Source organism: Stegodyphus dumicola, chromosome 7 (genome assembly GCF_044657685.1).
Source record: "Stegodyphus dumicola isolate Sdum_Otavi_A_Nest chromosome 7, ASM4465768v1".
Taxonomy (NCBI): Eukaryota; Metazoa; Arthropoda; class Arachnida; order Araneae; family Eresidae; genus Stegodyphus; species Stegodyphus dumicola.
In genome coordinates this window covers 132,067,229-132,083,187 of record NC_140774.1, presented here as the reverse complement: position 1 = coordinate 132,083,187, position 15,959 = coordinate 132,067,229, and the positions used below count along the sequence as shown (strand labels likewise).

At 33.0% G+C, this 15,959-nt stretch overlaps 1 protein-coding gene across 7 annotated transcripts in view; it reads right to left on the bottom strand.

Annotated features, from left to right (window-relative positions):
* Nucleotides 1-15,959, bottom strand: part of LOC118194253 (lysosomal acid phosphatase-like) — a 170,267-nt gene that overhangs the window by 103,571 nt on the left and 50,737 nt on the right. For 6 of the 7 annotated variants that reach the window (XM_085820824.1, XM_085820823.1, XM_085820821.1 and 3 more), the window contains one exon: nt 15,716-15,808. The exons of the other annotated variant lie outside the window; for it this stretch is intronic. In XM_085820824.1, the coding sequence (XP_085676950.1) occupies nt 15,716-15,808 (93 nt within the window). The remainder of the gene's footprint in view (nt 1-15,715; nt 15,809-15,959) is intronic. 7 annotated transcript variants of the gene reach the window in all.

The following is a 15,959-nucleotide window of genomic DNA, read 5'->3' as shown; positions in this document are numbered from 1 at the left end:
TCTATTGGTGGATGTAATTCTTGCTTTTGAATTAAGGAATCATAAGGTAATTTTCCATACATTAAGTATGAAGGTTGGAATTTTGTTACAGAATGAGGGGTGTTATTATATTCTTCAGTTACTTGAGGTAATAATTTTGTCCACGCAATATTACCTTGATAAAAATTTAGCTTACATTTTAATCTAGTCGTAATTGTTTGATTAACACGTTAGTTTGGAGTCTATTTGCAGTAGTTAATAATTGTTTTACATTATGATTCCTTAGAAAGCGCTTAAATTTTGAAGATGTAAGAGCAGCATTCCTATCACTTAAAATTTTCTTAGGTACCTGAATTTGAAAAATGTGTCTTAAGCAATTTATATCAGTATTTACACTTTTAGAAGCAAAAGTCCAAATATATCTGAATATACTTTTAGTAGAATTATAATAATTTAAACCCCCAACAGTATCGATAAACAATATTTCAAAAGGTTCACTGACTGAGGGTAAAGTTTTGCATTAAACCAAATTTCTTTTGTTTACTTTTCTTATTAAACTTACATACTTCACAATGCTTGCAATAATTCCTAACATCTTGAACAATATATTGAGGAGATAATAAATTTAGCATTGACGACACGCTAATATGACCAAATTGTAGATGGGCTTTTTCAAGTAACTTAGTACGAAGAGACATTGGAATTACAATTTTATACAGTCCTTCTTTTTTAATAGTTAAAACATCATTCATTTTCTTATATTTAGGATTACAAACATTGTCTAAATTTTTATTATTCTTTTATTTCTTCTAATGATAGCAATGCCTGGGCATAGCTGAGGTTGAGTGTTAAGGCAGCAGAATGATGACCCAGAAGGATTTTGCTTTTAATCGCACATCTTTATTCAGTTACAATGGCAGATAATCTTTCTTTTAAATGAAATTCTCCTAATTACATATCAAATAGTGTTTCCAACTAAATACGATGAAATCTAGGCTTTTTTGACGTCATAATTATTCTAACAAAGGGAAGAAAGATGAGAAGAGCAGCAGCATAGATCTTACTAGCAGAAGGTTTGGTTTGGTTTATTAAGATTTCAGGAGAGCACACTAGGGCTATCTGCCTAAGGGGAGGGAGGCCTTCGTGGAGGACTTTCTAAGGGAAACTGGCTCGTATACACGTTACACATGGGGAAAACCACGTAAACGCCCATGCAGCCAGCCCGTTCGCGGGATTCGAACCTCGGACCGAACTACCAGTGTTCAGCGACTTTACCGCTTGGCCACTGGTGGGCTACTAGCAAAGGGAGAGAGGAGCTTCTGAAGCAAATTGGTGCGAGTTCTCTATTTATAGAAGCAGTTACGTAATAAGCTCGAATGTTCTGAAAAGTATTGGTCAAGGGGGAAGATCCTGAATTTCAGAAAGTTAATTAAAGGTTGCTGGTTCGCATAGACCAAAGCCGTCCGATTTTTTATATTTTACATATGTAAAACAAATAAATATTTTACATATATAAAACAAATCCTCAAAAATCAGAACGGAAAAGAATAAAATGCCGTATTAAATATTTGAAGGTTTAGCTTATTTCCTCCGAGTTACAATATAAACCGGAAAAACGCAAATTAAAGAAAATTAGAAAATTTTAATCAAAAAATGTTCACTCCAAAGATGAAAAAAATATAAAAAACGGGAAATTTGTAAATAATAAAAAAATTTAAAAAATAATAAAAAAAATCTGCTCTGTTTAACGCTTCAAACAGAATTTGTCAAGGAAAAAGTGTTTTCATGCCTTAAACTAAGTTGATTAACGAGGGACGAAAAACATGTTTCAATCCACTGGATTCCCTGAGACTTTAAACCATTTTAAATTAATCTAATTTTCTTTTCAAATAGAATTTATTTTAAAAGGGTCTTAAAATTCACTTCCTTTCCCTACACTCCTTCGCACTCAAGTACAAATAAATGTATACAATTGCGAAAAAATATCAATAAACCCAAATAAATATTATATTGTTATATATGTAATTCTTTAGATGTAATATTTAATTCATATGTATATATACATATGTGAATACCCCACAAGTTTGAAAGGTTAGCCCATTTTCAGACCATAGACGACAGCGGCGCATCTTAGCAAAAGTGAAGGAAAAGCAGAAATTTTGATTTACACACACAAACACATACACATACTATGTCTATATGCACGCTGCTGGCCATTAAAATTGCAACACCAGGAAGGAATGATCTGACGAACGTCAAAATCACATGAAAAGAAGAGGTTGGGGTATGCAAATGACTAGTAATTTAGCCCATTTAGACGACGCAGGAAACAACATCTGAAGATCTGTATGAAAGAAAAGTTGTGTAGTGAGTTTTCTAATTCGGAAAGCGGTTTGAAAGATTGGAGTTTGCTCAGAATATCGTGTTATGTCTCGAATAATAAGAAATGCTTACTAGCAAGTGTCAGAATGCGATTTCCTATTGAGACTGTGGATTATCGTCCGGTGATATCGCCCGTCGCACTGGTCAACATCCAATCACTCTCATACGAATATGGAATCAATGGGTTGCTCAGGGTCATATTGAATGGCATGCAGCATCTCAACCCCTCATATGACTAACGCCTGAGAGGACAGAGATAATGTTAGGTCAGCTCTGCAAAACCATACGACCACATCACGGACCATTAGTCAGGAAATGTTTGCAGCACGTCTAGTATCCGCTCATACGGTACGTCGACGTTTGCAGCCGCGTGGACTATCAACTCGACGACCATTACTTCGGCTTTCGTTGACAATGCAGCATAGAAAGAGACGGCGATTCTGGTGCGCCGAACGACAAAGCTAAATACAGGAGTGGCACAACGTCGTCTATTCAGACGAGTCCCTGTTCTGCGTGCAGTATTCTGAAGGCCGTATACATATCTGGAGATCGCCCATCTCCTACTTGCATTCGATATCGGCATAGGGGCCCTGCATCTGGTGTAATGGTTTGGGCCAGCCATTGGGAACACGACACGTACATCTCTAATTCAGATATACGGTAATTTGAACGCAGATCGGTACATTTCTGATATCTTATGTCCAGTAGTTGGGCTCTATCTTCGAGGCCTCCGAAATGCCATCTTCTAACAAGATAATGCAAGACCACATGTTTCACATCGTGTTCTAACCTTTCTCGATACATAGGGTATTTGCACGGTATCCCTGGCCTGCGCGGTTCCCAGATCTATCACGTATTGAAAATATCTGGTCATGAGTTGTTGAGAGACAGGCCCGCCACCCCTCTCCAGTTAAATACGGTTGATGAAGTGTGGCATAGACTTGAAGCAGCATAGAATGAATTGCCCGTTTCTGTCATCCAAGAGCCATTCGATTCCATGCCTAACCAGGTAAGGGTCGTTTGAGAAGCCAAGGATGGCAGCTGTTTCTACTAATTTCGCAGCGCAATAAACCCCAAACTGCTTACAAATTTAATTAATTTACCTTCGCACCACACTGCTTACGTGCAGTAAATATCTTTTTTATATTTGCTTTCCTTCATGGTGTTGCAATTTTAATGAGCAGCTATGTACATTAAATTATATATATATTTAATAAATATATACATATATATATGTGTGTATAGATATTAAATTATATATATATTAAATATATAAACCAGAAATTTATAATAAGAAAACTGCCAATATACCCTCTCCGAGGAACAGAAAGCCAATTTAGTAAAACCGCTAAGGAAAAACGCTTTAGGCAGTACTTTAAACTAGTATTTTCTAAACCCCTTTAGCTTTACAATCTTTTAAGAAAAATCTTTAATCGCAAAAATACCAAAATCAGAAGTAACAATTTTAAGCTATTGTGTATATATATATTAAATTAACTGATTGAGTTTAATTTAAATTTTTTCCAATTTTAGGGATATCACATTTTTTTTTTCCATTTTAAACTATAAATCTTCCATTTTCTTGTATGGTTTCTCGTTTTTCCGCATCGGGAAACTTTTCTGCATTAAATTATCATTAAAACTTATTTATTTTAGTTTTAACAAATTTATTCTCAATAAAACTCGTTTCCTCTAAATTTTTCTTTGAAATATATTAACCTTTGATTTGGAATAGTTGCTTTTAAATTAAAAATTATTTTAGCAATTTTACATTTCCTTTGGTTCCAAATTTATTTAAACAATTATTTAGCACATTGTTTCTAATTTTATACAAAAGATTTTCTTGTTTCTAAATTCAAGAATTCTTTTTCGTACTTTTTATTTTTACAGTTTTTTAGGGTAACGTCGAATCGTCATAACTTGATAATTAATTAACATAAGAAAAAATTTACTTTATCATACGTTTTACGGACTTTAATTAAATTAAATTTTTTATTTAGCACTTTCTTTTGAATTATTTCAAAAATTTATAATCATCTATTTAAAATTATTTATAATCATAAAACAGTATAATTATAATATATATATATTATAATATTATTAATATTAATATTTATTATATTAAATAATAATAATATTATTAAATAAATAATATAAATTATAATATTATTAATATTAATATTTATTATATATATGTAAGATATAACAAAATATGATAGCTGTTTCAAACAAATAATTGGCGACCTCAAAATTAACATTGTAAAATTGGTGGTATGTCCCTGTAAAAGACCTCTAAAATATGCTACTGTTTTAAAAGAATACAGTGCTAAATATATTAATTCAATTAAAAATTTTATGACTTTCAATGAAATGCCAAAATGAGTCAAAATATCGATCAAAACTTTGTGACAACAATGTTTTGTTTAAAACTTAATATGTTTTGTATTTTCACAATTATATCTTTCACATTTTGCTGCTCTAATGCTTTTCCTTCCACCCTGCTCACCCAACATTTCTTTCGATGGGGGGTATGTAAGATATAACAAATTATGATAGCTGTTTCAAAAAAATAATTGACGACCTCAAAATTAACGTTCTAAATTTAGTGATCTGCCCCTAAATTCATCTCTTCTCACAGATTCCAGATTTTTCTATTTTACGTAACGTTTTAATGCAGATACCTCTTCTCCAATCACATTAAATGTAAACCAAAACTCTGAACTGAAAGTTTTCCGCTTCCCAGCCTTCCTCTGAAGTGCTATGACACTTTCCCTTTTTTCGCATAAGCTCTGCTGCTGGTAAGACGCTTTTCATCCTTGCTGCTGCTTACTTGCTTAAGATGACGTCGTTACTATAAAGAACGCTCCTGAACTTTCGACTAGAAAGACCTACGATACTCTCGACTAGAGAGAACTATAATTCCTTTTTAATACCTATTTTAAAGAACTGTGAATGGCAACGACGTAACTGAGTAATGCGCATGCATAAAGAGAAGACACTTCTTGTCGGACGCGCGTCGGAGAGAGAGTTAGGAAGCTCCGCCAGCGAGCTGAGGTGTTTAGATTTTATTCGTCCAGTGATGACGAGTGCCATCTTCGTTAACGTCTCTAATCGTATCCCCATCTCGGATACCTACTAAAGGTTTCTAAATGTATTAATTAAATGTTATATCTGTGGTATGTGCTGTGAATAAAAAGTGATGCATCACCAACACCAGTGTTAATTCTCTTACAACTGGAGCATCCTCGACGTCACAATACGTCGAATTGGAACTTACTGTATTCAAATATAATTAGGAAACATCTTATCTGCAAAAGGATGGTTTGATATACCTAAAAAATAAAGATTGTGATTGTTTCAAGATACGTTGTACTAAATTGCGTCATCATGCTTTCAACTCTGGTACCTTCAAGCCACTACGGTCTTTTCGGTCATCTACGTAGTATCTAAGCTGTTAAAAGTTCCATTGTTTCCATCTACGCATTTTAAAATCATTACATACATATATATAAATTTTATAATTGCGAAACAATTCTTTTTAAAACATAACACAAACATGCCTAGTTATTTTTGCGCATTAAACTACAGGAAAATTATCATTAAAGACAAAAAGTAAGAAATTTAGAACTAACATTTTACAAAGACCAGAAATGGAAGTTCATAATTAATAAATTTCAAATAAACATATAAATGCAACTATGAATTTAAAAATGTTAAAACCAAAACATTTCAAAAATCATGAAATATAAAGAAAAATGAACAAAACATGAACAAAAGAGGAATTCAATTAATCTCAATGTCACTTCAACAGGGGGAGGAACTTTGAAACTAATTGAAATCTCTCTTCTACAAAAATTCTTGCTTTTCTGTATCCAGAATTAGCCGATGAACCATTTCAATGTATTTAAATTATAATTATAATAGTTCACCCGAAAATTCTGGCCCTTTCCCAAAGCAAGGAAAAAACAAAGTAATTTCTAATTAGAAGCATTAGCAAAAACTCTAAAAAAGAGAACTCCACCTCTTTAAAAGAATTAAAAACGAAAGTGAAAACAAAAGTGAAAAAACAAAATAATTCAGGAAAAAATTTTAAAATTTTTAATGTTAACCTTTAAACAAATAATCCAATGAAATAAAAAGTAGTTGATAAACCTATTTAGAACCTACAAAACGAATTTAAGAACTCATTTCCCTCCCGTTAGATTATAGTCAAAATTTGAGATGCAATACAGAATGATACGCACACTTTGGCCATTTTGGTGTAACTGTAGAAAATAAAAAATCTTGTACGTAAAACTAATTTTTGAAACCAAATATTTAATGTAAAACCTAATTAAATTTAGAAAAATCTTAAAGAAGAGTTATATTCTTTTAAAAGTATCGAAAAATTACTTTTTCTAATGTTTCTAATTAGAATTTACTTTTTTTTCCCTTGCTTTGTGAAGGGTCAGAATTTTCGGGTGAACTATTACAATTATAATTTAAATACATTGAAATGGTTTATCGGCTAATTCTGGATACATGTTTGTATGTATATCAGAAACGTGGCTTTGTTGAAAATTCTTCGGCTGCTCCTGAAAAAAAACAATGGATTTTCAGTAATTTTTTATATTATTTTTATAATGCTAATTTGTTTATTATTGTTATTTATGTAATTTTTTTTCCTTTTTTATTGATTTGTTTTGTTTTTTCTTTGTTTCAGTTTTGATATATGTACTTCCTGTTAGACTGTAATGCCTTTCTTGATTTAATTTTTAATTTAATTGTTATCTCATGATTTTATATCTATATCTATACTCTCTTCCTCTCTCTATTATGTATATCTATATATGTATACAAGCACATGTATACATGTATGTATGTATATCAGAAACGTGGCTTTGTTGAAAATTCTTCGGCTGCTCCTGAAAAATACCAATGGATTTTCAATAATTAATTTTTCATTTAATTATTATCTCATGATTTTATATCCATATCTATACTATCTCCCTCTCTCTATTATGTATATCTATATATGTATACAAGCACCATGTCCATGGTCGTAAAACTGACTTTATTTTCGCAACCGTTAGTCACCTTTTAGTATATTCAAATTATTTAAAGATTAATGTTTTTTTTTTTTTTTTTTTTTTTTTCATTTTTAAATTGAAAGAAATAAATTTTTGTACAAATTACGAAATCTAATCTTTTATAGGTCACCGTGTTTAGGAAGATTTTGTATTCAGTATAAAAAATGAAATGTAAAAGGTTTGACTGCAGCATGGATAAAATTGACCCAGATATTGGGTATTAAATTCTAACATTATATTCAGAGGCTGTACACGAATGAATTAGAAAGCGAAATGTTTGCATTTTTTGCAACTAAAAATTCTAACAGAACTATTTAATTGTAACCGAACTATTTTATTTATTTTATTAGTCATCTAGTGGCGAAGAGGAAAAGCGGCAGTCGTCCTCCAGCCGCAATGATGTTAGGTTACCATGTACTAGATGTCTCTGTAATTCTAATGGTTGATGTTCCATTTGGTATATGTTTCATTTTTGCGTATATTTTTTGGCTAAAGTGCAGAATCGCCCACTTATTTGTTTGGCGCTTTTTACAAGAGTAAGAAGAATTTGAGTTTTGTCAATTTTCTTTGACTTTTTAAGAGAAAATAAGTCGATGTGGACATGGATAAAGTCAAGGAAGTGCACAATGCCATTTTTGTGCAATTCTGGGATGTTTTTTTAAGTGAAAATAGGTCGATGTGTACATGGATACCGAGTATGTGCAATTCTTAAAAAAGCGCAAGCAGTAGGCGATTCTGCACTTTCCTTTTTTTTTTTTTTTTTTTTTTTTTTTTTGTTTGTTTGTTTGTAACCGTTCCTGCATGCTCTGTTAATAAATCCTTTTAGATCTAGCCCGCATAAGTGTCTATTGAAGAATGGCTACATCACATTGGCGCCCAACTAAACTTAAATCTAAAATGGCGCAACAAAATGTTTAGAATTTCTGTTTGGCTTTAACAAACCCTTACTCCCAAATTGAACTTTTGGTTGATGGAGATCAGCTCAATCAATTTTTCAGGAGTGGACTGCTGGTCAAAAATTCTGGAATTAAAATTGTTATGCCGTGCTGCTACCACAGACTCTTTCAACGGATAAGAGAAGTATCTTTTAAATTTTTGTTAAAAGATAATTTTCGTTTACATTATCGTTTAATCTGAGTTTAAAGTTCTTTTAAACTGATTATTTATTATAAGTTGCTTCTTAAAGCAAATGTAAATTCCTTACTGAAATCTGATTTGTTAATACTACATAAAGAGTTATTAAAGGAAAAAAAAGGCTTTCTGTTACCAGACGGTAACTGTAATTTGTTATTTTTAAATGTTAATGCGCATATTAAACTAACTTGTGGATATTATTGTCACACTAAATACATGTTTTGATGATAAAGTTTTGAATATATTCATACAGCAGCATATGTTTTTCTCCCCGTGGAATGTTAGACTAGTGATGATTTATGCTATGTTTACATCAAACCATTTGATTAAATTTTATTTCCTTTGAATGTTATTAATACTTAGTAATTCTACATAAAATCAAATATTATACTTATTGAATTATCTTTCGATGAACATTTTGAGCAAATGGTTAGAGTATACTTTAAGAAAATACGATTGTTTTCCTTTAATCAATGTCTTGAAAAATAGTTTTTGAAATGAAAGAAAATAATTATGAATAAAATAGAATGAATATTTATCTAAGGTAAAAGAATTACTAGTGTATATTGCTTAATGGTTTGTTAAGATTAAGATTTAGAAAAATTCAGTTTAAATAAAAGCTTATGGTAAGACATTTATGCATGTTTTGCTAAGTAGTAAACAAATTTTTGAGCAATTTATTATATGTTATTTTCTCGGATACAAGTTGACTGTATAAGGGCATTTTAATATGATATTTTTACCACTCAGATATGATAACTTTGCGAGTAACATTGTTTACATTTACATTTATAAATGCTATTTAATAGTGATATATAAATGTATGTGTAGCATTGTTTACATTTATACATGCTATTTAATAGTGTTAGATACATTTTACTTAAAAGTACAGTTATTAATTCGAAAATACTATAAGTGTAAAAATACTATATTGTGACTAACATAGAAATAACAACAAATTCAACTTCATCCTTTCCCCTCCCCCTCTGACCTCTCATATAGTAATTATGGCTTACCTTGCCAAGTGCGATAAGAGGATTTTAAAACTCTCGCTACAGAACTGGGTTTCACTGTAAACGATACTATGCGAGTGATAGACCTTAAAGATCTTATCGTCAATTCTGAAACTTATGATGAAGCTTTTACCAGGAATCTTCTGGAAACTTTAATTGAAACTAGACAGCAAAAACAATGTGAAAAAAACGATGTAAAGACAAGTCAAAGAAAAGAACAAGAACTTTTATTAGAACTGGAACGTTTAAAATTAAACCTGGCAGTTGCTAGCTCAAATCCAAACTGTGCCGCCTTTTCTTCAAATGCATCTATTGAAACAAATATTCAACACCTAATTCCTAAATTTACAGGAACTTCTGATATTGCAACCTACCTGCAAAGTTTTGAAAGACAATGTGAGAAAGTTAATATAAAACAAATAGATTACATCGCTTATCTCCTACCTCTTCTGCCTATAGACATTTCACAAATTATTTTAAGAGAACCGAAGGATAAATTAGAAGATTATTCATACATCAAAGAAGATTCTGCTCCAAAGATTCAAATTAAATGCCGAATCATTTCGAATTAAACTTAAACACGCCAAAGACAGCCTGGGTCCTTATAGAATGATTTTTCTTACGAATTAAACAATTGTCTTGAAGAGTAGCTACATAGTCTCGATGTTACAGACTCACTCAAAGACTTGGTCCTGACGAATCAGCTTAAAAGAAGAGTCAGTAGTAATGTTAAGGAGCATTTTATTGATACTTGGGGAAAAATAAAGAGTTCATCTGAATTAGTACAGAAATTGGATGATTATGAATTTTTACGTGTTAAAACTAAGAACTATAAAACTCAACTTCGTGACAGGCGAAACTATTCTTTCAAACCGACCAATCCATCAAACACAAAGTATAAAATCGAACAAGTGACATACAGGGAACTCGTAAAACCTTTTCAAACCATGGTCAGCAGCAAACGGAGGAACACCGACCTCATTTAACACGCTATTGGGTGCGGAAAAACTGGTTTTATCAATTCTAAATGTCCAGCTTGTAACCCCCGAAAGATCTTCAAATTCATCAAATTTGGGCGCTATCCAAATCAATCCTGTTTATCTTCCACACGGACTGCTGTATTTTGAATTAGTATTGGTCGTGTTTCCGGTACAGCTTTTGCCGACAGTGGTGCTAGTCAATCAATCGCAAGTGAATCCCTCTATCATATTCTGCAGAAACAAAATGCAGTATTTGAAAAGACAACACTACAGGTGTCTTTCGGTGATGGTTTGGTATCTGAAAAAGAGGTACTTCACACCGAACGAATTATTCTTCTTGAAGGCAGAGAATTCAAAACTCCGCTCCTTGTGTTACCTGATGCCAAAAATAATTCGACTCTGTTAGGAATTGACTTTCTTCAAAAAGCTAAAATTGTTTTAAATCTTGCTGAAAATAAGTGGAACTTTTCTGATGAACCTCGAAGAAAGTATAGCTTCGCGAAACCTCATAAATCCCAAGCACTGGAAGAAAACCCAGTTGTTGTAAACGATTGCCAACTACGGGAAAATGAAGCACAACAATTAACTACATCCCAATGGCTTGCAACTGATGCATTGCTTAGCAAATATCACACTGTCTTTAAAGTAGGGGAAGAAGCCATTCCATTAATTGAACATCATATTAACACAAGAAACAGACCTCCTGTTTCAGTCCCTCCGTATCGGATGAGCCCAAGCGAGAAAAAACTGTTGAGAAAGGAACTTGATTCCCTTCTAAAAACAAGGTATCATAAAAGAATCTGAAAACCCCTATGCCTCTCCTGTGGTTCTGATTTCCAAGGCGGATGGAAAAGTATGGTTATGCATTGATTATCGTAATCTAAATGCTCAGACCGTTCCAGACACTTATCCTTTGCCACGTATAGATGATTTGTTGAGTGAGGCAAAACCGACACCTTATATGTCAACTATTGACTTGAGGTCAGGTTATCATCAGGTGAGAGTAGCTGAAGAAGATCAAAATAAGACTGCTTTTGTTTGCCCTTTTGGTACATATAAATTTACTCGAATGCCCTTCGGATTGAGAAATGCTCCTGCCACCTCTTCTAGATTGATAGTTAAGTTCTGTTCTGGACTGAATAATGTGTTTTTTTTTTTGACATATTTAGATGATATCATCGTGCTATCGTCTAGATTCGAAAAGTATCTTTTTGACTTAAAACAAGTTTTCCAACGTCTATCGTTATTCAAGCTCAATACTGACTGTGAGAAGTGCCACTTCTGTTGTGAAAATGTGAAATATTTAGGCCATTACATTACCAAGGATGCCATCGTCGAAAACTGTTAAGCAAGTGCAATCGTTCGTACAAACTTGTTCCTGGTATCGTCGATATATTCCAAATGTTTCTCATATAGCCAAACCGTTAACGGATTTAACGAAGAAGAAAGCACTGTGGAAGTGGGAAGCACAACAAGGAAATGATATCCAAGAGTTGAAATTCAAATTAATTAGCCCGCCGATTTTTAAGCAATCTGATGTAACGAAGCCTTTTATCATTCGCACAGATGCTAGTAATGTAGCCATTGGACCAGTGTTGCTACAAGGAGAGAAAAATGAAGAACCCTATAGAATATGTCAGCCGCTTGCTGACCTCATCAGATCGAAGCTATTTCACCATAGAAAACAGAAGTCTTAGCAGTAGTATAGGCACTCAACAGATTTAGAGGCTATGTCAAAACCCAGTCTATCTCAATCCCCTCTGATCACCAACCATTGAACTGGCTGATGTCTTTAAAGTTACCAACTGGTAGGCTCGCAAGATGGGCCTTACAAATCCAATCCTACAATCTGACTATCAATTATATTCCTGAATGATTGCTGATCTATTATCTCGTCCTATTTGTGAACACTCAAGTACAGATTCCTGTCAAGTCTGTGGTGTCTCTGTCGAAATGCCTACTATTAGCCCTGCAGAACTACGCCAATCACAGCTGGAAGATGATGATCTTCGGAAGATCATTGAAACTTTTGAGAGTCCAGAGAAGGAGGACTGGAAGAGGCTACATTATGAACAGAGGAGTATTGTACCGATATTTCCCTGATTCGGAAGAGGAAGAAGCTCAACTAGTTATACCTCAAAAAAGACAAGCAGAAATCTTGAAAGAATATCATGATTCGCCAACGGCCGGTCGCTATGGATCTGAAGGAACATTTTATCGAATAGCAAAAAGATACTACTGGGTTGGAATGAGAAATGATATAGCAGATTATGCCAAAAGCTCTCTCGAATGCTGTCGTTATAAAGCCACTAATCAAAAGCCATCTGGCTTACTTCAAACTCCAGCCTATGCTCAACGTTTTAAGACCTTGTCGATTGATCTTTTCGGTCCCCTTCCTGAAACGCCATCTAGTGAAAAATGGATTTTTAAAGGAATCCAAGGCCAGAGAATGTGCCACTATTCTTTTGGAAAAAGTCGCCCTTCGATTTGGGATATCCAGGAAAATAATAAGTTATAATGGTGCCCAGTTTACTAGTGTTGTTATGCAACAACTATGCTATATCTTAAACATTGATCAAAGTTTTACTCCTGTCTATCACCCACAATCTAACCCAGTTAAAAAGAAGAATAGAGATTTGAAACAGCGTTTAGCAATACTTGTTGGTAATGACCATCAGTCATGGAAGGATAAACTGCCATTAATAAGGTTTGCTTTGAATACAGCCAAATGGGATTCAGCTGGATATTCTGCTGCATTTCTTCAATTCGCACGAGAGTTACGAATCTTAGATGATGTAAAACAATATAAAAGATGTAATGGAGAACAATAATTTTGTTCCTGAAATTACTCCATATTTGAAACGTTTTGCAAGAAATGTACAACAGGGACGAGAAAGAGTCGAATTGCATCAAGATGAACAGAAACGATATGCTGACAAAAAACGAAAAGAAACTCCGAAATTCGTTCCTGCAGATAAAGTTTGGGTTACCCTCCACCCAATCAGCAAAGGTCTACTGAAGAAAACTGCTAAATTCATGCCCAAGCGAGATGGTCCTTTTGTGGTAGTGACCACAAGATCTCCAGCCACTTATGATATTGCAGATCCTCACGAACCAGACAAAAGTTTCGGCAAGTATAATGTTTCAGCCTTGAAACCATATCAAGATCGAAATACGTTTCAGACCTCAGCTCGTGTAACTCCAGTGGTTCCCTTAAAGAAAGAAGGACGCCCAAAATGTGTAATACCACCCGAATCTGCACCTGTTGCACAAGCTGCTGGCGACGTTAAATCTACTGGTCGTCAAACTCGAGCCCGTCCATCTTGTCCTCCGCCCACTGCACAAAGTAGACAAATGTCAGTTCCTGATTTCTTGCCGAGATGTCTAAGAAATCAGAGGGGGAGGATGTAACAGAACTATTTAACTGTAACCGAACTATTTTATTAAACGCCATCTAGTGGCGAAGAGGAAAAGCGGCAATCGACCTCCAGCCGCGATGATGACAGGTTATCATGTACTCGATGTCTCTGTAATTCTAATGTTTGATGTTCCATTTGGTATATGTTTAATTTTTATGTATATTTTTGTTTGTAACCGTTCCTGTGTGCTCTGTTAATAAATCCTTTTAGAGCTAGCCCATCAGCGGCCGAGCGGTAAAGTCGCTGAATACTGGTAGTTCGGTCCGAGGTTCGAATCCCGCGAACGGGTGGCTGTATGGGCGTTTTCGTGGTTTTACCCATGTTTAACGTGTATACGAGTCAGTTCCCTTATCAAGTCCTCCACGAAGGCATCCCTTCCCTTAGGCAGACAGCACTAGTGAGCTTTGCTATAATTAAATAAACCAAACTTTTTAGAGCTAGCCGGCATTAGTGTCTATTAAAGAATGGCTACATCACAAAATATCAATTTAGGAAGAGGTTTCTGGTCTTAAGAGATTGAATGACGAGCATTTCTATACAGATTTTGTGGAAATATACATTTTTACTTATATAATACATATATTTTAATATACATTTTTTTTCATAATGGACATCTTATTCACAGAATGCTATACAATTCTTGTTCTAAAAACCACTAACACACTTAATTACTGGCACGTAGCCACAATATCATAGCTTTAACTCGTAATATTATTTGCAATATTTAATTAATGTTTGTAGTTTGATGAATATCCTGTGTGTTGACCATATTATGATTTTAAAGTAATGAATGGGAGGTATTAATGACGTATTATTAGACTTTGAAAATTTATAAATTGCTTCTGTAAAAAATTCTTTCGGCATACCACCATAACAAAATTATAAATTAAAAACCTAGTAAATTCCAAAAGAATGATACTTTATAGGAAAAATCAACATCGAATTATTTTATTATATTTATTAATCAACCTCTGAATGCAAATTGAAAATGACTTCAAGTGGGGCAAATTTTGAAATTAAGAATTTGAATAAATGAATAAATTTGTCTTACGAAAATTAAACGTTTTAAGTTTTATTTTTTACAGCAAGTAAGAAATTTTCCTAAATATAACTATAGGGATAGGAGGATTATATAAAATGTCAGATTTCGTAATTTTTACAAGATTGAGTATTTTATAAAAAGCGAAAAACGTAAATATTTGCTTCTTTTGAAAGATTTTTGTAACTAGAAGTATATATCTACGACCAACGGTTGAGAAAATAAAGGCCAGGTTAGGAATTTTGTGGACATAGTGTACATACAATAGTAAATGATCCTGTTATTGTGTAGCTCTTAAAAATGTTTATATAAATTAATTTAGTTTTCAAACTATGAGAATTCTTCCATCATCCATGAAAAGCATTTCCTTGTTTAAATTAATAAACAAACTTTCTTAAAAATTTAAGCTAGTAATATAGTGATTAGTACTTTAAACCGCCAAAAATTGCAGTAGATTTCAGATTTTGAAAGAATTATTGATAAAAACACAAAAATATCTTCCACAAATTTCTGGGAAATGTGAACAGATTTATTTGTGAAAATTTGAAAGAAAAATTTTAAACTTTAGAATTATTATAAGTACAACCTTCGATAAAGTAAATCTCTCATCAGATATTAAAGTGAATAATATTTTATGTCTTGCTCGACAAAAGGATTCTATTTACCAATGAAAAAAGTATGAAGAAATTTCTTTTCTGACCTTGTTTCCTTCGTCTTCATGTTTTACATATTCATTGATAAATTCATGTTTTGACGTCTCGAACAAAGGGCAGTTCGGGTTAGACTGGAGATACTGCAAAAAACAAGATTAAGAATAAATAATGTTTTTTTTAGTTATTTTTTATTGAGTTCCCTTATTCTTAAGTTATTATCTGTTCAATGATTTTTAGATTATTTTTATGAATAACTAGCTTCAGAGGAAACAAAACCAATAATTTTACTAA